We start from the raw sequence: 24,064 nt of genomic DNA on the forward strand, positions 1-24,064 counted from the left end.
CCGCAGTACCACTTTCCTCCACCAACGGAAGCTCACAGAGAGAACCAGCCGAAGTACCACTTGTGACCACAGGAGGGAGCTCTGCCACAGAATTCACAACAGACGTCCCATCGTCTCGGCGGTGATGTCAGTTAGCCAAAATGGTGGCATACACATTGATAGGATTTTACGTTCATTTGTTACTGCACTTCCATCATATATCAGAGAAACAACAGATTTTCTTATCAAACTAGAGGGCATAACGATTGAGACGGGTACTCTCTTGACACATGGAGGTGTTATACAGCAGAATTCCACATGGAGCTGGTATAAAGGTTTTTTATTCTCTGAAATCTAAAGCAGTGCAGTGTAAACTGCATTATCAATTCCTTAGACGTCTGCTTCTTTTTGTACCCACTCGCAACTATTTTCTTTTTTATGGCAAATTCTTCCACCAGCTCAGGAAACCATTATGGGAATCCCCTGTGGCTCGTCTTATGGCAACCTCCTCCTGGGCTGGTGGGAGGAAGCTGTGGTCTTTCAAGAGGATGAGTTGTGGTGGAATCCTAAAATTATATTTTGGGCCAGATACATAGATGACATTTGTTTTATCGTCTGGAACCGATTATGATTTTATCACTTTTCTTAATTTCTTAAATACAAATAATATAGGACTGAGATTCACATCCAAATGTAACAAAAATGAGCTACCCTTCCTCGATTTGATTGAAAAATGAGGTTTGGATGGTAACTTGACAAAGTTTACATATTGTAAACCAACAGCGAATAATAACTTTTAAAATGGAAGAGTTATCATCCCGTCCCTCTAAAAACAGAAATATCATAGGGCCAATATCTCCAAATCAGGAGCAACTGATCTAGGGATGAAGTCTTCCTGGTACAAGCCACCCATTTAAAGACTAGGCTCACTCAGAGAAGATACCCTCATCAAATTCTGGATTCTGCCATTTTTCATACCTTATATAGTGAAAGGAAATCTCTCCTCTACTACAAGATAAAGGGAATAATTGCACCTATCACAATCAGACTAATCAGGTATACCGGGTCCTAAAAAACACTGTGCTAATCCAGATCTTAAGAGTTTAATCAAGCCCAAATATTACCTATAGGAAAAGTCGTTCCATTAGAGATCAACTCGTTCTCAGTTTATACATGGTTGAAGATCTGTAGTACGTTCACATGCAGTGATTGTGGGTTTTGCTATAGGATCAAGCTGTGTAAAGAGTTCACTAATGTATCTTTGGGCAATTAGTTTTAATGTTAGAGATTTTGCCAACTGCAAAACTTTTGGGGTATTGTACATGGCCACATGCTCCTGCCTTTTAAACCCTTCAGCCCCAAAGCCAGTTTTCACCTTCATGACCAGGCCAAATTGTACAATTCTGACCAGTGTAATTTTATGTGGTAATGACTCTAGAAAACTTCTTTCATACGGCTTGCGTTTATTTGTGAAAAAAAATGGAAATTTGGTACAAAATGTAGAAAATTTAGCAATTTCACATTTTTTATTTTTATGCCCTTAAATCAGAGAGTTATGTTGCACAAAATAGTTAATAAATTATATTCCCACATGCCTATTTTACATCAGCACAATTTTTTAAACACAATTCTTTTTGTTAGGAAGTTCTAAGGGTTAAAAGTTGACCTGCGATTTCTCATTTTTTCAACAAAATTTACAAAACAATTTTTTTAGGGACCAGATCACATTTGAAGTGACTTTGAGGGGTCTATATGACAGAAAATACCGAAACGTAAATGTAGAAGGAAAAAATTAACAATTAACTTCACAAAAATTTAACTTCTGTCCCAATTTTTGTTTATTTTCACAATGGTAATGTGAAAAATTGTACTCCAAAATTTGCTGTGCAGTTTCTCCAGAGCATACCAATACCCCTTATGTGAAAGAAAACCACTGTTTGGGCGCATTGCAGTGCTTGAAAGCACCATTTGACTTTTTGAAAGCAAAATTTGCTGGAATAATTAGCGGATACCATGTCCCTTGTGGAGAGCCCCTGATGTGCCTAAGCAGTGGAAACCCCCAAAAAGTGACACCATTTTGGAAACTAGACCCTTCAAGGAATGTATCTAGAGATGTCTGATGAACACCTTGAACGCCAAGGTTCTTCACAGAAGTTTATAACGTAGAGCCATGTAAATAACAAAATCACATTTTTCCCACAAAAATGTTCTTTTAGTCCCAAATGTATTATTTTCACACAGTAATGGGGAAAAAATGTACTCCAAAATGTGTTGTGCAATTTCTCCTGACTATGCAGGTACCCCATGTGTGGTGTAAAACTGGGCTCACGGCAGGGCTCAGAAAGGAGGTGACGTTTTGGAAAGCAGATTTTGATGGAATGGTTTGCAGGTGTCATTTCGTGCTTGGAGAGCCCCAGATATGGCTAAACAGTGGAAACCCCAAACAAGTGACCCCATTTTGGAAACTACACCCCTCAGGGAATTTATCTAGATGTATGCTGAGCACCTTGAACCCACAGGTGTTTCACAGAGTTTTACACCGTTGATCTGTGGAAATGAAAAAATATATATTTTTCACCCCAAAAATGTGGTTTAGCCTCAATTTTCTTCATTTTCACAAGGATAGCAGGAGAAAATGGGCCTGAAAATTTCTTATGCAATTTCTACTGAGTATGGCGATAACCCATATGTGGTCAAAAACAACTTTTGAAGCACAGTGCAAAGCTCAGACAGGAATAAGCACCATAATGGAGTTCAGATTTTGCTGGACTGGTTTCAGGTGTCATGTCACATTGGCAGAGCCCCTGAGGAGCCACAACAGCAGAACCCACATAAAAGACCCCATTTTACAACTACACCTCTCAATTAATTCATCTTGCGGTGCAGTAATCATATTGACACCACAGGTAGGTCACAGAATTTTCTTTACCATTGGGCTGTGAAAAGAAAAGAAATATATTTTTACCACCTAAAATTTGTTTTAATCCCCAGACTTTACATTTTAACATGGGAAAATGTGTAAAAATGGCACCAAAATTTGTCACCAAATTTCTGCTGAATGTGGAAATACCCCATATGTGGCTATACAGAACTGCTTAGCCACACGGTGAGACTTGGTAGAGATGAAGCGCTATTTGACTCTTGGAGAACAAATTATAGTAGAATAGTTTGCAGAATCCATATACAGAGCCCCTAAGTGCCAGAAGAGCAGAATTCCCCTCTCAAGTAACCACATTTTAAAAATTATACCCTTCTGGGAATTTATTAACCGGTATAGTGACAATTTTGACTCCATCGGTGTTTTCCACCTACAAGCAGCAATGGATGTTGCTGAGTGAAAATTGCAAATCTGCTATTGTTGTGTCCAGTATGTTGTGCTTGTGCTTCTGGAAATATGGACCCCATAAATTAAGTGTGTCTCATTGCTACAGAAAAGACAAACGAAATGCTAACTGCAGTTTGTGCACACTTGGGGCATTAGGATTTGGGAGAACAGAATTCGCTGGATTTCTTTTGGAGGGTGAGGTGCCATTTTGCTTTTCAGAGCCTTTGTACTACCATTAACGTGGAATCCCTCTACAGTCATGTTTGAGAATGACACCAAAATTATATTTTCACATGATCTGCTGCCCTCTGGTTTTTATTAGTGTTTGTCTGATGTTTATATCACATACAGAAATATAATTGCAATCATATTATGAGTACCAATAGGTTATATTGACAGAATGAGTTAATGCAGCAAGTCAATATTTGCAGTGTTGACCCTTCTTCTTCAAGACCTCTGCAATTCTCCCTGGCATGCTTTCAATCAACTTCTGGACCAAATCCTGATTGATAGCAGTCTATTCTTGCATAATCAATGCTTGCATTTTGCCAGAATTTGTTGGTTTTTGTTTGTCCACCCGTCTCTTGATGATTGACCACAAGTTCTCAATGGGATTAAGATCTGGAGAGTTTCCAGGCCATGGACCCAAAATCTCTATGTTTTGTTCCATGAGCCATTTAGCTATCACCTTTGCTTTATGGCGAGGTGCTCCATCATGCTGGAAAAGGCATTGTTGGGCGCCAAACTGCTCTTGGACGGTTGGGAGAAGTTGCTCTTGGAGGACATTCTGGTACCATTCTTTATTCATGGCTGTGTTTTTAGGCAAGACTCTGAGTGAGCCGATTCCCTTGGCTGAGAAGCAGCCCCACACATGAATGGTTTCAGGATGCTTTACAGTTGGCATGAGACAAGACTGGTGGTAGCGCTCACCTCTTCTTCTCCGAATAAGCAGTTTTCAAGATGTCCCAAACAATCGAAAAGGGGATTCATCAGAGAAAATGACTTTGCCCCAGTCCTCAGCAGTCCACTCCCTGAACCTTTTGCAGAATATCAGTCGGTCCCTGATGTTTTTTCTGGAGAGAAGTGGCTTCTTTGCTGCCCTCCTTGAAACCAGGCCTTGCTCAAAGAGTCTCCGCCTCACAGTGCTTGCAGAAGCACTCACACCAGCCTGCTGCCATTCCTGAGCAAGCTCGGCACTGCTGGTAGTCCGATCCCGCAGCTGAAACAGTTTTAAGATACGGTCCTGGCGCTTGCTGGTCTTTCTTGGGCGCCCTGGAGCCTTTTTGACAACAATGGAAGCTCTCTCCTTGAAGTTCTTGATGATGCGATAGATTGTTGACTGAGGTGCAATCTTTGTAGCTGCGATACTCTTCCCTGTTAGGCCATTTTTGTGCAGTGCAATGATGGCTGCACGTGTTTCTTTAGAGATAACCATGGTTAACTGAAGAGAAACAATGATACCAAGCACCAGCCTCCTTTTAAAGTGTCCAGTGATGTCATTCTTACTTAATCATGACTGATTGATCGCCAGCCCTGTCCTCATCAACACCCACACCTGTGTTAATGGATCAATCACTAAAACGATGTTATCTGCTCCTTTTAAGGCAGGACTGCAATGATGTTAAAATGTGTTTTGGGGGTTAAAGTTCATTTTCTGGGCAAATATTGACTTTGCAAGTACAGTAATTGCTGTTAAGCTGATCACTCTGACATTCAGGAGTATATGCAAATTGCCATTAGAAAAAATGAAGCAGTAGACTTTGGAAAAATTAATATTTGTCTCATTCTCAAAATTTTTGTCCATGACTGTATATTTCCATTGGCAGATTTAGGACCTGAATGGGTACTAGCTTTATTTGTGGATTGAGTTGAAACTTTTATTGCGAACATTTGACATAATATTTCGGATCACATTTATCCGGCGCTCTACGCTGAGAACTTACATCGGGGTTTCCAGCTAAATCTATTAATGATGTGATTCAGATGATATCCCTGAGGGATCCATTCACTATAATGAGGCAGCAGAGTTACTCTGGACTCCGGCTGGCCTCTGTTCAGTAGTGTCCTTTTCAGAAGTGCACAAAACTGTGGCCTACCACTCTTTTGTTTACTCTTAAAAAGACGGACATCGCCAGATCATAGGCCAGACGGCGTCCACAGTATGTCCATCTGCCTTATTATAGGGAATCTTCCGCTGAGGGTTCCGTTTTGTTTCAGAGATTTACATGGAAACCCCATTGTAAGCAGTCAGTGCAGAGTGCAGGATAAATATGTGATCTTTGGGGGGCAGAATAAACAATTCAACAGCAGTTGAATAATTGATTTTATTCAGGTTGGTGATTACAGCGATGCCAGATTTGCAAAAAAGTTTTTGCATCGCCACATTCTGAGAACCATAATTTTTCTATTCTTCTACAGAGTCATGTGAGGGATTGTTTTTGCGGGTCGAGTTGATGTTTTTATTGATACTATTTTCGAGCATATAATATCTTTGATTGTTTTTCATTCCAATTTTGAGAAGCAGAATGAACAAAAAGCAGAAGTTCAGAAGTTGTAGTTGTTTTTTTTATGCCGTTCTCTTTGTGGTAAAATTGATAAGGCAGCAATACCACATTTATATAATTTTTTACAATAGAAAAAATGTATTGTTTTTCCATCTTTATATTCTGCGAGCTATAACTTTTTATTTCTCCACTGATGGAGCTGTATGGTGGCTTGTTTTTTGCAGGACAAGATGACGTTTTCAGCTATATCATTTTTTATTTCCAACTGCATTTTATTCCACTTTTTGTTCGGCGGTATGATAAGAAAGCATAGGCATTTTTGCCTTGTTTTTTATTTATTTTTATACAGTGTTCACTAAACGGGCTAACTATTGAGACAGTTTTATAGGTTGGGTCGTTCTGGACATGGCAATACCAAATATGTGTACTTTTTTGTTTAGTTTTATTTTTACACAAATATAGGTATTTATTAGGTTAATATTTTGTCTTTTTTTTAACTTTGTGGTTTGTTTGTTTTTTACAATTTTTTTTACGTTGTGGCGGTGCCGATCAATATAATGATTGGTATTGCATTACATTTTTCTTCTCCTCTTTTGCAACTTTGTGGTGGTAGAGCCCATTTTGGGTACGCTCCTAACTAAAGCTCTGGATGTGTTCATATATTACTAATTTTTATGACAGAAAGTTATTTGTACAACTATTATCACATCTTAATAACTCTTTATCTTCCAGTACAATAAATATGGACGCAATATAGACAATGTTAAAATGCATCTTTTTGGAGTGGTGAACTATATGAATAAGGTAAGGCCGCTGGTATCATTTACACTTCTACAGGAAATACTAGAATATCTTCATAATCTTTGCTGTTTCTAATAAAGACACCTCTCTTCTTTCCTACTCAGGTGTATAAAACCATCAACATTTTTGTCGCCCTCATTGGGATTGAAATCTGGGACTCTACAAATCAGATTAACGTGGTTTCCGACTGCAATGTGCTGCTGCAAAGATTCCAAGAATGGAGAAATCAGAACTTGCTGCCCAGGAGACCTCATGATAATGCCCAGTTTATCACGTAAGCCTCCAGGGCTGGGTTTCCATCACCTGGCCTGCGGCGTTAAACATGTTGCTGATCAGCGGTTGTTTAATAGCCTAGGCAAGCAGATTGATTTTTTTTACTTCGCCTGAAAAGTAATTTCATCCATTGAACAACTGTTTTGCTCGCTCGTTGGGTGATCGGCAGCCTGTTTATACTGCACAAATATTGGGAAACAAGCTTTTATAGGAATACTCTTTCCCAGTAATCAGGAAGATAAAATCCAGTTTAATAATCTTAATATCTGGATTCCTGTTGAATACATATTTTCACTGTACAGTTTTAGGTACATAGAGTGCATATTCTCCAAATATTTAGGCACAGGTTTTTTTTGTTTTTTTAGGAATGTTGACTTTGATGGAAGTACAATCGGATCTGCAACTTTGTCTGGGATGTGTGGAGCATATTCTGCTGGAGTTATCCAGGTAAGTTGAGTTTCTCCAGCTGGGCCACACAGTCTGTTGGTTGTATGTGTAGCCCTTTGTGGATAAACAATGTATATCTATACAGAGATGGCCCTGATAAATGAAGAACAAGTGGAAGTTAATTGCTCAGCATCTTAAAGCGGTAGTTTGGCTTAAAAGAGTAGGGTCCCTCACATGGTAACTTCATCCTAACTGTGAACAAGGTATGCCCTTGTAATATTAAGGGCTTACTTGGTGAGATAGATTTTCTAAACCATAGGTTTGGGTGACTGGGTGAAGAGCGTGATCTGGAGGCGATGATGCTGGATAACAAGTCTTGATAGAAACAGGTGGATCAACGACGACTAGGACAACAGGGTAGCCATGACAAATAAGTAGATCGGGTAGCACAGATGAATCAGAATCAGGTGTGCGGATACACATGGGAACAGTAACTGCATAGGAAACTAGTATGTTTGAGCATGGAAGACGTTAATCACAGGAATGCAATCCGGTTAGACACAGGATTAGCCAAGAAGAACATGCAGTCTGTTATCTTCTAGAAGGGCAATAGCTAATAGAAGCTACATAACAGGGAAGTAAACGCGTCTGGTTTCTTCCTGCAGTGCAACGGTTAATAGCAGTTTAACAGAGAAGTAAATGGAAACCAGAGAAAGTTTGAAGAAATGTATTACATTTATTGCATAGGCCTGATGTGAATATGAGTGTGAAGAGTTGTGAGGAGTTGTCAACTGGTGTGCTGAGAGCCTAGTGTAGACATCAGCTAATAAGTTGGACTGAGCTTGCAAATAACATTGGTTGCGTTATTCAAGTTGGGGATAGGAACGGAGACAATTTATTTGAGCTCCAGCCAGGTGTCGATTAAGTATATTATTATAATAAAATAAATTAATCTAATCGGTAAATGGCATAACAGGAAAAAAAATCTAAATGCCACAATTGTTTTTTTTCAGCTGTTGCAACAGAGCAAATAAATGTAATAAGAGATCAAAACATTCTATCTATCCCAAGATGGTATTAATAACATCAGCTCATGACACAAAAAAAAATCAAGCCCTCACACATCTCCATATCCTGAAAATTGAAAACTTTATGTCTCTCGGAAAATGGCGGCACAAGCAATTTTAAAAAAAAAAATATTTCCAATTTTTTTTCACCACTTAAGTAAAAAAAAATAACTTGTTTGGTATGACCGTAATACTATTTACTTTGAGAATCATCTTTCCAGGTCATATTTCCAGGTCAACAAAATAATTTTGCTATTTTAACATACTTATTTTTTTTTCCCCGACATTCCTGTACATCACATGATAAAATGGATAGTGTTGTTCAAAAATTCAACTAATCCCTAAAAAAACAAGCACTCACATGGCTATTTCGACAGAAAAATTAAAAAAAGCAGTAAAGGGAGGAAAAAAACAAAGCACAAAAACAGAAATTGGCCGCGGCTGGAAAGGGTTATTAAAAGGATCTAGGTTTTCCTAAAATTCAATATGATGACATTCCCCAGCCCTGCTCAAGTAGTTTGTGTACTCATGTGACGACTCATATGTGATTTGCATACAGACAGTCACATGCAGTCGAGCTGCTCTTCCTAATTCTCTTGATGGGCAGTGAAAAACTACAGCTTCATTGAGAAAAGCAGGAACAGAAGTCACATGACTGTACGTATGAATATTGCATATTAGTGGTTATGTGAGGATAGATGGAACCAGCAAGCCTGCTACAGTGCTTAGTTGTTGTGAATTCCGCTCTTGGGCTCCCTCCGGTGGTTGTAAGTGGCACTTTTGTGAGTTCTGCTCTTGGGCTCCCTCCAGTGGTTTTAAGTGGAATGGCTGCTCCTTGGATTTAGCTGTCTGCAGCTGCTTCCACTGATTGTCTATTCTGCTCGGCTATTTAGCCTGGCTCTTTCCTTCAGCTTGTGCCACTTGTCAATGGTTCCTGGTTGGATTCACATCTCTTTGGATTTCCCTGTTATCCTGACCAGTTCAGCAAAGCTAAGTCCTTGCTTGCTCTTTTCTGTCCACAGGTTGTAGACTTATCTATTCTGTGATTTTTATGTTTGTCCAGCCTGTCAGTATGAATTAATTCAGTTATGCTGGAAGCTTTGGGAAGCAGATTTACCCTCCTCACCTTTAGTCAGGTGTGGAGATTTTTGTAAACTCTTTGTGGATTTTTTGTAGTGTTTTATACTGACTGCACAGTATTCCATCCTGTCCTATCTATCTAGCTAGACTGGCCTCCTGTGCTCATCCTGGTTTCATTCTGTGTATGTCTTTTCCCTCTCCACTCACAGTCATTACTTGTGGGGGGCTATCTATCCTTTGGGGATTTTCTCTGAGGCAAGATAGTTTTCCTGTTTCTATCTTTAGGGGTAGTTAGTTCTCAGGCTGTGACGAGGTGCCTAGGGAGTGTTAGGAGCATCCCACGGCTACTTCTAGTGTTGTGTTGAGCTTAGGGACTGCGGTCAGTACAGGTACCACTTCCTTCAGAGCTCGTCCCATGTTGCTCCTAAACCACCAGATCATAACAGTACAAGTGGCCAAAAATGAATTAAATGCATCTCAAAAGAAGGAAAAAATTCTGAGCCATTTTTTTTTCTGCGCTCTCTTTTGTCTTTTTTTCCTCTTGATCTCTGGGTGGTTCAGGATTTATGCTCTGGCATGGATGTTCAGGGTTTGTTTTCTCGTGTGGATCAACTTGCTGCAAGAGTACAGAGTATCCAAGATTATGTTGTCCAGACTCCGGCTTTGGAGCCTAGAATTCCTACTCCTGATTTGCTTTTTGGAAACAGATCCAAGTTTTTGAATTTTAAAAATATCTGCAAATTGTTTTTTGCTTTGAAACCCCGTTCTTCTGGTGATCCCATTCAGCAAGTTAAAATCATCATATCCTTGCTGCGTGGTGACCCTCAGGACTGGGCATTCTCCCTTGAATCAGGGGATCCGGCATTGCTGAATGTAGACGCATTTTTTCAAGCGCTCGGATTATTGTATGACGAACCTAATTCTGTGGATCATGCAGAGAAAACCCTGTTGGCCTTGTGTCAAGGTCAGGAAGCGGCAGAATTATACTGCCAGAAATTTAGGAAATGGTCTGTGCTCACTAAATGGAATGAGGATGCTCTGGCTGCTATTTTCAGAAAATGTCTTTCTGAAGCCCTTAAAGATGTTATGGTGGGCTTACCTACGCCTACTGGTTTGAGCGAATCTATGTCTCTAGCCATTCAGATTGATCGGCGTTTGCGCGAGCTCAAAGCTATGCACCATATGGCAGTGTCCTCTGAGCAGAGTCCTGAACCTATGCAATGTGATAGGATTTTGACTAGAACAGAACGGCAGGAATTCAGATGTCAGAATAGGCTGTGTTTTTACTGTGGTGATTCTGCTCATGTTATTTCTGATTGCCCTAAACGTACTAGGAGGGTCGCTAGGTCTGTTACCATTAGTACTGTACAGCCTAAATTTCTTTTATCTGTGACCCTGATTTGCTCATTGTCGTCCTTTTCTGTCATGGCATTTGTGGATTCAGGCGCTGCCCTGAACTTAATGGACTTAGAATTCGCCAGGCGCTGTGGTTTTTCCTTGCAGCCTTTGCAGAGCCCTATTCCTTTGAGGGGCATTGATGCTACTCCATTGGCCAAGGATAAACCTCAGTACTGGACGCAGATGACCGTGTACATGGCTCCTGCACATCAGGAAAATTGCCGTTTTCTGGTGTTGCATAACCTGCATAATGCTGTTGTACTGGGTTTTCCATGGTTACAGGAACATAATCCGGTGCTGGATTGGAAAACTATGTCTGTGACTAGTTGGGGTTGTCAAGGGGTACATAGTGACGTTCCTTTGATGTCAATTTCCTCTTCCCCCTCTTCTGAGGTCCCTGAGTTTTTGTCGGATTTCCAGGATGTATTTGATGAGCCCAAGTCCAGTTCCCTTCCTCCACATAGGGACTTTGATTGTGCTATTAACTTGATTCCTGGTTGTAAGTTCCCTAAGGGCCGACTTTTCAATCTGTCTGTGCCAGAGCATGCCGCCATGTGGAGCTATGTTAAGGAATCTTTGGAGAAAGGGCATATTTGGCCGTCTTCGTCACCATTGGGAGCGGGTTTCTTTTTTGTTGCTAAGAAGGATGGCTCCTTGAGACCCTGTATAGATTATCGTCTTCTTAATAAGATCACGGTCAAATTCCAATACCCCTTGCCTTTGCTTTCTGATTTGTTTGCTCAGATTAAGGGGGCTAGTTGGTTTACTAAGATTGACCTCCGAGGGGCATATAATCTTGTTTGTATTAAACAGGGTGACGAATGGAAAACTGCATTTAATACGCCTGAAGGCCATTTTGAATACCTTGTGATGCCATTCGGGCTCTCTAATGCTCCATCTGTGTTCCAATCCTTCATGCATGATATTTTCCGCAATTATCTTGATAAATTCATGGTTGTATATTTGGATGATATTTTGATTTTTTCCGATGATTGGGAGTCTCATGGGAAGCAGGTCAGGATGGTGTTCCAGATCCTTCATGATAATGCTTTATTTGTGAAGGGGTCTAAGTGCCTATTCGGAGTTCAGAAGGTCTCTTTTTTGGGTTTTATTTTTTCTCCCTCGTCTATGGAAATGGATCCTGTTAAGGTCCAAGCTATTCATGACTGGATTCAACCCACATCTGTGAAGAGCCTTCAAAAATTTTTGGGCTTTGCTAATTTCTATCGCCGTTTCATTGCCAACTTTTCCAGTGTGGTTAAGCCCCTTACTGATTTGACGAAGAAAGGCGCTGATGTGACGAATTGGTCCTCTGCGGCTGTTGAGGCCTTTCGGGAGCTTAAACGCCGATTTACTTCTGCTCCTGTGTTGCGTCAGCCAGATGTTTCTCTTCCTTTTCAGGTTGAGGTTGACGCTTCTGAGATTGGGGCAGGGGCTGTTTTGTCTCAGAGGGATTCTGATGGTTCTTTGATGAAACCGTGTGCTTTTTTTTCCAGAAAGTTTTCACCTGCGGAACGCAATTATGATGTCGGCAATCGGGAGTTGTTGGCTATGAAGTGGGCGTTTGAGGAGTGGCGACATTGGCTTGAGGGAGCTAAGCACCGCGTTGTGGTCTTGACTGATCATAAGAATCTGATTTACCTCGAGTCGGCCAAGCGGCTGAATCCTAGACAGGCTCGATGGTCCCTGTTTTTCTCCCGTTTTGATTTTGTGGTCTCGTATCTTCCGGGATCTAAGAATGTTAAGGCTGATGCCCTCTCTAGGAGTTTTTCGCCTGATTCCCCTGGAGTCCTTGAGCCGGTTGGCATTCTTAAGGAAGGGGTGATTCTTTCTGCCATCTCCCCAAATTTGCGGCGGGTGCTTCGGGAATTTCAGGCTGATAGGCCTGACCGCTGTCCAGTGGGGAAGCTGTTTGTTCCTGATGGATGGACAAGTAAGGTGATTTCTGAGGTTCATTGTTCAGTGTTGGCTGGTCATCCTGGGATTTTTGGTACCAGAGATTTGGTTGCTAGGTCCTTTTGGTGGCCTTCCTTGTCGCGCGATGTGAGTGCTTTTGTGCAGTCCTGTGGGACTTGCGCCCGAGCCAAGCCTTGCTGTTCCCGCGCTAGTGGGTTGCTTTTGCCTTTGCCGGTCCCTGAGAGGCCCTGGACGCATATTTCCATGGATTTTATTTCGGATCTTCCTGTTTCCCAGAAGATGTCTGTTATCTGGGTTGTTTGTGACCGGTTCTCTAAAATGGTCCATCTGGTACCTTTGCCTAAGTTGCCTTCCTCCTCAGATTTGGTTCCATTGTTTTTTCAACATGTGGTTCGTTTGCATGGCATGCCGGAGAATATTGTGTCTGACAGAGGTTCTCAGTTTGTCTCTAGGTTTTGGCGGGCCTTTTGTGCTAGGATGGGCATTGATTTGTCTTTTTCTTCGGCGTTTCATCTTCAGACAAATGGCCAAACTGAGCAAACTAATCAGACCTTGGAGACCTATTTGAGATGCTTTGTCTGCTGATCAGGATGATTGGGTGGCTTTCTTGCCGTTGGCCGAGTTTGCCCTTAATAATCGGGCTAGTTTGGCTACTTTGGTTTCACCTTACTTTTGTAATTTTGGTTTTCATCCTCGTTTTTCTTCTGGGCAGGTTGAGCCTTCTGATTGTCCTGGTGTGGATTCTGTGGTGGACAGGCTACAGCAGATTTGGACTCATGTGGTGGACAATTTGACGTTGTCTCAGGAAAGGGCTCAACGTTTTGCTAACCGCCGTCGGTGTGTTGGTCCCCGGCTTCGTGTGGGGGATTTGGTTTGGTTGTCTTCTCGTCAAGTTCCTATGAAGGTTTCTTCCCCTAAGTTTAAGCCTCGGTTTATTGGTCCTTATAAAATTTCTGAAATTATTTATCCGGTGTCTTTTCGTTTGGCTCTTCCAACCTCTTTTGCCATTCATAATGTTTTCCATAGATCTTTGTTGCGGAGATATGTGGTGCCCGTTGTTCCCTCGGTTGATCCTCCTGCCCCGGTGTTGGTTGAGGGAGAGTTGGAATATGAGGTTGAAAAAATTTTGGATTCTCGTTTTTCGAGGCGGAGACTTCAGTATCTTGTCAAGTGGAAGGGTTATGGCAAGGAGGATAATTCTTGGGTTGTTGCCTCCGATGTCCATGCCACCGATTTGGTTTGTGCTTTTCACTTGGCTCGTCCTGATCGGCCTGGGGGCTCTGGTGAGGGTTTGGTGACCCCTCCTCAAGGGGGGGGTACTGTTGTGAATTCCGCTCTTGGGCTCCCTCCGGTGGTTGTAAGTGGCACTTTTGTGAGTTCTGCTCTTGGGCTCCCTCCGGTGGTTTTAAGTGGAATGGCTGCTCCGTGGATTTAGCTGTCAGCAGCTGCTTCCACTGATTGTCTATTCTGCTCGGCTATTTAGCCTGGCTCTTTCCTTCAGCTTGTGCCACTTGTCAATGGTTCCTGGTTGGATTCACATCTCTTTGGATTTCCCTGTTATCCTGACCAGTTCAGCAAAGCTAAGTCCTTGCTTGCTCTTTTCTGTCCACAGGTTGTGGACTTATCCGTTCTGTGCTTTTTATGTTTGTCCAGCCTGTCAGTATGAATTAATTCAGTGATGCTGGAAGCTCTGGGAAGCAGATTTACCCTCCACACCTTTAGTCAGGTGTGGAGATTTTTGTAAACTCTGTGTGGATTTTTTGTAGTGTTTTATACTGACCGCACAGTATTCCATCCTGTCCTATCTATCTAGCTAGACTGGCCTCCTGTGCTCATCCTGGTTTCATTCTGTGTATGTCTTTTCCCTCTCCACTCACAGTCATTACTTGTGGGGGGCTATCTATCCTTTGGGGATTTTCTCTGAGGCAAGATAGTTTTCCTGTTTCTATCTTTAGGGGTAGTTAGTTCTCAGGCTGTGACGAGGTGCCTAGGGAGTGTTAGGAGCATCCCACGGCTACTTCTAGTGTTTTGTTGAGCTTAGGGACTGCGGTCAGTACAGGTACCACTTCCTTCAGAGCTCGTCCCATGTTGCTCCTAAACCACCAGATCATAACACTTAGTATTATAAATAAAGGGGTTGTCCAGGTTTGTGATGAGTCTGTACCAACTTTATGTGACTGTATAGAGTGCAGACTTTCACCACAAACCTTGACAACCCTTTTAATGTTACAAGTTATGAAATATTACATCTGTGCAGAATCAAAACCAATAACAGCACATAAATATATTACCATATCCCCATCAGTAAATAATTACTTCACTATAACCCCCATCAGTACATGAATTTATCACTAGAATCACCAAAAGTTCAGAAATACAATGCCAGAACCTCCATCAGTACAGGAATACATGACCAGAACCACAGCAGCACAGAAATAAGTCACCAGAACCTCCTTCAGTAAGTACATGGATACATCAACAGAACTACCATCAGTACATGAATGCAACACCAGAACCACAATCAGTACATGAATAAAGCACCAAGCTTAGTACATCAATCAATTGCAATGTCAGGTTAGCCCTATTTACAATTATATCACATGAACCTACAATTCCCAGTATGTTCTTAACAATGGTAAGGTGATACTGGGAGTTGTTGTTAGTCATCATCAGGCTTTGGACCATACAGGAACAACAGTACTGATGAGACATAGTCAGTATCACAAGTTTACATTTACATCCAGGTACCTTATAGGTGACATCTTCTCTAATTAGAGTTGTTCTCTTTAATTTTTTTCTTCATTTTGTTCAGACGCCATGGTGTCTTTGAACGTCAACAGCTCGTATATGTAAACTTCTCTCTTCTTCAGTCTTCTGCAGCACATTTCGACATGGTGCCCTTAAAAATAACAGTGTGATTATTTTGCCTCTGAGGAAAAATATCTGCACTACACTGAGCCCTTAACCCCTTAGCGACCGCCGATACGCCTTTTAACGGCGGCCGCTAAGGGTACTTAAACCACAGCGCCGTTAATTAACGGCGCTGTGGAAAAAGTACATAGCGCCCCCCACAGGCCGATTTTCTCCGGGGTCTCGGCTGCCGGGGGTAGCCGAGACCCCAGAGAACATGATTCGGGGGTTTTTTAACCCTCCCCGCATTTGCGATCGCCGGTAATTAACCGTTTACCGGCGATCGCAAAAAAAAAAAAAAAAAAAAAAGCGATCTCTTTTTAATTTCTCTGTCCTCCGATGTGATCGCACATCGGAGGACAGAGAAAAGGGGTCCCAGGTGGCCCCCCAATACTCACCTAGCTCCCCCGATGCTCCTCGTGTCTCCCGGTGGGCGCCGCCATCTTCAAAATGGCGGGCGCATGCGCAGTGCGCCCGCTGGCCGGCACCGGGAGAATCTTTGGGGTCTCGGCTGCCAGGGGTAGCCGAGACCCCAAAGAGCATGATCGGGGTCGGTATTACCGACCCCTGTTTTGCGATCGCCGGTAATGAACTGTTTAGGCCTCTTTCACACTTCAGTCTTTTGGCGTCAGTCACTACCGACATAGTGACGGATTGACGGATCCGTCACAATTGTTGCGAAAACGGTTCTAACGGATCCGTTAGAACCTTAGGCCTTAGGCCTCTTTCACACTTCAGTTATTTGGCGTCAGTCTAAAACCGTCATTTTCCTCAAATAACGGATCCGTCATTTTTTTTGACGGATCCGTTATTTTCCCATAGACTTGCATTAGTGACGGATTGTGACGGATGGTCGTCCGTTCCATCCGCCATGCGACGGATCCGTCGACATTTGGCGGACGTTTTCTGAAAATAGACGGACATTGGAACGTTTTTTGTCAACGCCGAAATGGCGGATCGCGACGGATCCGTCGCGTCCGCCATTCCATAGAATGGGCGCCTATGGGCGACGGATCCGCCGCAACCGTTTTTTCGGCGGATCCGTCGCCCCAATCCGTTTTTTCAATTGCGCATGCTCCAAAAAGTAGATACTTCTCCCAGACAACCCCCAAGTAACGGATCCGTCAAAAAAACGGATCCGTTAGAACCGTTTTCGCAACAATTGTGACGGATCCGTCAATCCGTCACTATGTCGGTAGTGACTGACGCCAGAAGACTGAAGTGTGAAAGAGGCCTTACCGGCGACCGCAAAAAAAAAAAAAAAAGTAAAGTGTAATTCTCTGTCCTCTGATGTGATCGCACATCAGAGGACAGAGAAATAGGGGGATTCGGGGACCCTAGCATACTCACCTAGGTCCCTGGATCCTCTTGCTGCTCCTCCTGGCCGCCGGCAGAAGAACATGGCGGACGCATGCCCAGTGCGCCCGCCATCTGTCTCCATCTGCCGGCCGGCAGGAGAACAGCAGTTAGGGCTAAAATTAGGGTTAGGGGTAGGGTTAGGGGTAGGGTTAGGGTTAGGGGTAGGGGTAGGGTTAGGGGTAGGGTTAGGGGTAGGGTTAGGGGTAGGGTTAGGGGTAGGGTTAGGGTTAGGGTTAGGGGTAGGGTTAGGGCTAGGGTTAGGTTAGGGGTAGGGGTAGGTTAGGGTTAGGGGTAGGGCTAGGGTTAGGGGTAGGGTTAGGGGTAGGGTTAGGGCTAGGGTTAGGTTAGGGGTAGGGTTAGGGTTAGGTTAGGGGTAGGGTTAGGGGTAGGGTTAGGTTAGGGGTAGGGTTAGGTTAGGGGTAGGGTTAGGGCTAGGGTTGGGGCTAAATTTAGGGTTGGGGCTAAATTTAGGGTTAGGGTTGGGGCTAAATTTAGGGTTAGGCTTCTTTCACACTTACGTCGGTACGGGGCCGTCGCAATGCGTCGGCCCGACATACCGACGCACGTTGTGAAAATTGTGCACAACGTGGGCAGCAGCTGTAGTTTTTCAACGCATCCGCTGCCCAATCTATGTCCTGGGGAGGAGGGGGCGGAGTTACGGCCACGCATGCGCGGTCAGAAATGGCGGATGCGACGTACAAAAAAACGTTTCATTGAACTTTTTTTGTGCCGACGCTCCGCCAAAACACAACTGATCCAGTGCACGACGGACGCGACGTGTGGCCATCCGTCACGATCCGTCGGCAATACAAGTCTATGGGCAAAAAACGCATCCTGCGGGCACATTTGCAGGATCCGTTTCTTGTCCAAAACGACGGATTGCGACGGAATGCCAAACGACGCAAGTGTGAAAGTAGCCTTAGGGCTAGGGCTAGGGTTGGGGCTAAAGTTAGGGTTAGAGCTGGGATTAGGGTTAGGGTTTGGATTAGGGTTGGTATTAGGGTTAGGGTTGGCATTAGGGTTACGCTTGGGATTAGGGTTAGGTTTGGGATTAGGGTTAAGGTTAGGGTTGTGATTAGGGGTGTATTGGGATTAGGGTTAGGTTTGAGGTTAGGGTTGAGATTAGGATTAGGGGTGTGTTGGATTTAGGGTTTTGATTAGGGTTATGGTTAGGGTTGACATTAGGGTTGTTTTGGGGTAAGGGTTGTGATTATGGTTAGGGTTAGTGATTAGGATTATGTATCAGGTTGGGATTAGGGTTAGGGGTGTGTTGGGGTTAGGGTTGGAGCTAGAATTGGGGGGTTTCCACTGTTTAGGTACATCAGGGGGTCTCCAAACACGACAGCCAATTTTGCGCTCAAAAAGTCAAATGGTGCTCCCTCCCTTCTGAGCTCTGCCGTGCGCCCAAACAGTGGGTTACCCCCACATATGGGGCATCAGCGTACTCGGGATAAATTGGACAACAACTTCTGGGGTCCAATTTTTCTTGTTACCCTTGTGAAAATAAAAACTTGGGGGCTACAAAATCTTTTTTGTGAAAAAAAAAATATTTTTTATTTTCACGACTCTGCATTCTAAACTTCTGTGAAGCACTTGGGCATTCAAAGTCCTCACCACACATCTATATAAGTTCCTTGGGGGGTCTAGTTTCCAAAATGGGGTCACTTGTGGGGGGTTACTACAGTTTAGGTATATCAGGGGCTCTGCAATCGCAACATAATGCCCACAGACCATTCTATCAAAGTCTGCATTCCAAAAAGGCGCTCCTTCCCTTCCGAGCTCTGCCGTGCGCCCAAACAGTGGTTTACCCCCACATATGGCACATCAGCGTACTCGGGATAAATTGGACAACAACTATTGCAGTCCAATTTCTCCTGTTACCCTTGTGAAAATAAAAACTTGGGGGCTACAATATCTTTTTTGTGGAAAAAAAAATATTTTTTATTTTCACGACTCTGCATTCTAAACTTCTGTGAAGCACTTGGGCATTCAAAGTTCTCACCACACATCTAGATAAGTTCCTTGGGGGGTCTAGTTTCCAAAATGGGGTCACTTGTGGAGGGTTTCTACTGGTTAGGTACATCAGGGGCTCTGCAAACGCAACATAATACCCACAGACCATTCTATCAAAGTCTGCATTCCAAAACGGCGCTCCTTCCTTCCGAGCTCTGCCGTGCGCCCAAACAGTGGTTTACCCCCACATATGGGGTACCAGCATACTCAGGACAAATTGGACAACAACTTTTGGGGTCCAATTTCTCTTGTTACCCTTGTGAAAATAAAAACTTGGGGGCTAAAAAATCTTTTTTGTGGAAAAAAAAAATATTTTTTATTTTCACGGCTCTGCATTATAAACTTCTGTGAAGCACTTGGGCATTCAAGGTTCTCACCACACATCTAGATAAGTTCCATGGGGGGTCTAGTTTCCAAAATGGGGTCACTTGTGGGGGGTTTCCACTGTTTAGGCACATCAGGGGCTCTCCAAACGCGACATGGCGTCCAATCTCAATTCCAGCCAATTCTACATTGAAAAAGTAAAACGGCGCTCCTTCACTTCCAAGCTCTGCGGTGCGCCCAAACAGTGGTTTACCCTCACATATGGGGTATCGACGTATTCAGGAGAAATCGCACAACAACTTTTGTGGTCTAATTTCTCCTGTTACCCTTGTGAAAATAAGAATTTGTGGGCGAAAAGATCATTTTTGTGTAAACAAAAGCGATTTTTTATTTTCACGGCTCTACGTTATAAACTTCTGTGAAGCACTTGGGGGTTCAAACTGCTCACCACACATCTAGATAAGTTCCTTAAGGGGTCTAGTTTCCAAAATGGTGTCACTTGTGGGGAGTTTCCACTGTTTAGGCACATCAGGGGCTCTCTAAACGTGACATGGCGTCCGATCTCAATTCCAGCCAATTCTGCATTGAAAAAGTCAAACGGCGCTCCTTCACTTCTAAGCTCTGCGGTGCGGCCTATCAGTGGTTTACCCCCACATATGGGGTATTGGCGTATTCAGGAGAAATTGCATAACAAAATTTATGGTTACATTTCTGTTTTTACACTTGTGAAAATAAAAAAAATGGTTCTGAATTAAGATGTTTGCAAAAAAAAGTTAAATGTTCATTTTTTCCTTCCACATTGTTTCAGTTCCTGTGAAGCACGTAAAGGGTTAATAAACTTCTTGAATGTGGTTTTGAGAACCTTGAGGGGTGTAGTTTTTAGAAAGGTGTCACACTTCATTATTTTCTATCATATAGACCCCTCAAAATGACTTCAAATGTGATGTGGTCCCTAAAAAAAAATGGTGTTGTAAAAATGAGAAATTGCTGGTCAACTTTTAACCCTTATAACTCCCTAACAAAAAAAAATTTTGTTTCCAAAATTGTGCTGATGTAAAGTAGACATGTGGGAAATGTTATTTATTAACTATTTTTCGTGACATATCTCTCTGATTTAAGGGCATAAAAATACAAAGTTTGAAAATTGCAAAATTTTAAAAATTTTCGCCATATTTCCGTTTTTTTCATAAATAATCGCAAGTAATATCGAAGAAATGGTACCACTATCATGAAGTACAATATGTCACGAAAAAACAATCTCAGAATCAGCAGGATCCGTTGAAGCGTTCCAGAGTTATAACCTCATAAAGTGACAGTGGTCAGAATTGCAAAAATTGGCCTGGTCATTAAGTACCAAATTGGCTCTGTCACTAAGGGGTTAAATAATTGCACTTAATGTGCTCCCACACTGTCCCTGTTATGGTACATGCCCTCCACACTGTCTGCTCACACTGCGTCCATCCCTGCCCAGTCACTATACTAAACCCCCTCTTCACACTCCCCCCTCTGTATACTGTCCCCCAATGCTGCCCCCTCTCTATTCTGCACCTCCACACTACTCAGTCTCTACACTGTGCCACCTCCCACTTTTCCTTCATCTAAATATTCTACCAATACTATCTTCTCGCATATCCCCTCTCAGATTCCCATACTGTCTCCTATCACGCTAGCCCCCACTACCCCATATTGAGGAAGGACCATTTTTAACGGGTCCGAAACACATCAGGCGGTGGGGTTACCCCCTCATGTACTGTTTTTATTGATGAAGATGTCTGAATAAATAAAATTATTTTTAAGAGAAGGACTCCTGTGCCGGAAAAATCTCTTGTTTCTATATTCACAGTAATGTCTACTGACATATGAAAATATTTTAATACTAGAGGTTAGGAGTAGGACCATCCCAAATAGGGTCACCTTGACATGGTTGATGAGTTTTACTTTTTTTTTTTTTAATCAAAATTATGTTAAATAAGTATCCTATGTTATTTTCATGCACTATTGCTATGTATTTATTGCAGGTTATTTGCTCACTTTGTTTTTATCGGTTTGGTGGTTTAGTGAATAGCATGTGTAGTGTGACGGTCCAATCTATTATTTTTTTTCATTTTATTTTTAAGAATACTTTTACTGTAACCCTGAATAATTTTTTTCTCATCAATCACATTAGTTACCTAGCTATTTTTTCCTCCAGGATCACAATACTAATGCTGCTTCCGTTGGTTCCACTGTCGCACATGAGATGGGTCATAACTTAGGAATGGATCATGATGACTTAAATAGCTGCACATGCGGAGGTCCAGCCTGTGTCATGACTCCAGTCCTCAGGTAAAAGCATCAACTTCAATTCATCCCACGCCTTATAGATGCTTCTGGATTAAAGAGAATTGATTATATTCTAATTAATGTTGATTAGTTAATAAATTATTAGTGAAATCTATGCCAGCTCATTGTTGACCTAGATTTCGAGGGAATCTGTCAGCAGGTTTTTCTATGTAGTCTGAGAGCAGCATGATGTAGGGGCAGAGACCCTGATTCCAGGAATGTGTCACTTACTAGGCCATGTTTTGTTGTTTCAATAAAATTAGTGTTTCATCAGCAGGAGATTATCACTAGAGGACTAGGTGTCTGGGCGCTTTCAGTCAATATACAGTGTCTTGTGAAAGTATTCAGCCCCCTGGAACTTTTCATCCTTTTCCCACATGTCATGCTTCAAACATAAAGATACCAAATGAAAACTGAAAAGTGGGACGTGCAATATTATTCGGTCCCTTTAACTTAATACTTTGTTGCTCCACCTTTTGCTGCGATTGCAGCTGCAAGTCGCTTGGGGTATGTCTCTATCAGTTTTGTACATTGAGAGACTGAAATTCTTGCCCATTCTTCCTTGGCAAACAGCTCGAGCTCAGTGAGGTTTGATGGAGATCGTTTGTGAACTGCAGTTTTCAGCTCTTTCCACAAATTCTCAATTGGATCAAGGTCTGGACTTGTTGCAAACTTTAAACAACACTTTTCATGGATATCTTTGAGAAATGGCTTTCTTCTTGCCACTCTTCCATAAAGGCCAGATTTGTGCAGTGTACGACTGATTGTTGTCCTATGGACAGACTGTCCCGCCTCAGCTGTAGATCTCTGCAGTTCATCCAGAGTGATCATGGGCCTCTTGGCTGCATCTCTGATCAGTCTTCTCCTTGTTTGAGATGAAAGTTTAGCGGGACGGCCAGGTCTTGGTAGATTTGCAGTAATATGATACTTCTTCAATTTAAATATGATCACTTGCACAGTGCTCCTTGGGATGTTTAAAGTTTTGGAAATCATTTGTATCCAAATCCTGCTTTAAACTTCTCCCCAACAGTATCACGGACCTGCCTGTTGTGTTCCTTGGTCTTCATGATGCTCTCTGTGCTTCAAACAGAACCCTGAGACTATCGCATAGCAGGTGCATTTATACGGAGACTTGATTACACACAGGTGGATTATATTTATCATCATTAGGCATTTAGGACAACATTGGATCATTCAGAGATCCACAATGAACTTCTGGAGTGAGTTTGCTGCACTGAAAGTAAAGGGGACGAATAATATTGCTCAGTTTTGTACAGTTTTCAGTTTTTGAATTTCCACAAAAATGTTAAATAACCAATAAATTTCGTTCAACTTCACAATTGTGTTCCACTTGTTGTTGATTCTTCACCAAAAATTTTCATTTGGTATCTTTATGTTTGAAGCATGATATGTGGGAAAAGGCTGAAAAGTTCCAGGGGGCCGAATACTTTCGCAAGGCACTGTACAGTCTACACAGAAAGCAGCCAATCAGTGGTGTGGGCGCGGCTATACAGGGCTCAGAACTCCAGGTTCTCCTAGATCTGCAGCAGAGAAAACTGTAATTCTATCACAACTACTGCACCCAGTAAATTAACCCCTTCCCGCCGCGGCCCTTTTTCATTTTTGTGTTTTCGTTTTTTGCTCCCCTCTTTCCCAGAGCCATATCTTTTTTATTTTTCCGTCAATATGGTCATTTGAGGGCTTATTTTTTTGCGGGACGAGTTGTACTTTTGAAAGACTCCATTGGTTTTACCATGTCTTGTACTAGAAAATGGGAAAAAAAAAACAAGTGCGGTGAAATTGCAAAAAAAGTGCAATCCCACACTTGTTTTTTGATTGGCTTTTTTGCTACCTTCACTAAATGCTACAACTGACCTGATATTATGATTCTCCAGGTCATTACGAGTGGTGAAAAAAATTCCAAACTTTGCTAAAAAAAAAAAAAAAGTGCCATTTTCCGATACCCGTAGCGTCTCCATTTTTCGTGATCTGGGGTCGGGTGAGGGCTTATTTTTTGCGTGCTTAGCAGATGTTTTTAATGATACCACATTAGTGCAGAAACGTTCTTTTGATCGCCCGTTATTGCATTTTAATGCAATGTCGTGGCGACCAAAACAACGTAATTCTGGCATTTTGAATTTTTTTTCTCGCTACGCCGTTTAGCGATCAGGTTAATGCTTTTTTTTATTGATGGGGTGATTCTGAACGCGGCGATGCCAAATATGTGTAGGTTTGATTTTTTTTTTATTGTTTTATTTTGGATGGGGCGAAAGGGGGGTGATTTAAACTTTTTATATATTTTTTTTTTTTCATATTTTTAAAAACTTTTTTTTTAACCTGTGCCATGCTTCAGTAGCCTCCATGGGAGGCTAAAAGCTGGCACCACTCGATCGGCTCTGCTACAT

The 24,064-nt window shown here is 42.3% G+C and overlaps 1 protein-coding gene across 1 annotated transcript in view; it reads left to right on the forward strand.

Annotated features, from left to right (window-relative positions):
* Positions 1 to 21,666, forward strand: part of LOC138674620 (snake venom metalloproteinase atroxlysin-1-like) — a 43,147-nt gene extending 21,481 nt beyond the window's left edge. Inside the window, exons 3-6 of the mRNA XM_069762436.1 lie at positions 6,541 to 6,612; positions 6,714 to 6,883; positions 7,248 to 7,329; positions 21,529 to 21,666. Of these exons, the coding sequence (XP_069618537.1) occupies positions 6,541 to 6,612; positions 6,714 to 6,883; positions 7,248 to 7,329; positions 21,529 to 21,666 (462 nt within the window). The remainder of the gene's footprint in view (positions 1 to 6,540; positions 6,613 to 6,713; positions 6,884 to 7,247; positions 7,330 to 21,528) is intronic.
* Positions 21,667 to 24,064: the final 2,398 nt, after the last annotated feature.

Source organism: Ranitomeya imitator, chromosome 4 (genome assembly GCF_032444005.1).
Source record: "Ranitomeya imitator isolate aRanImi1 chromosome 4, aRanImi1.pri, whole genome shotgun sequence".
Classification (NCBI taxonomy): Eukaryota; Metazoa; Chordata; class Amphibia; order Anura; family Dendrobatidae; genus Ranitomeya; species Ranitomeya imitator.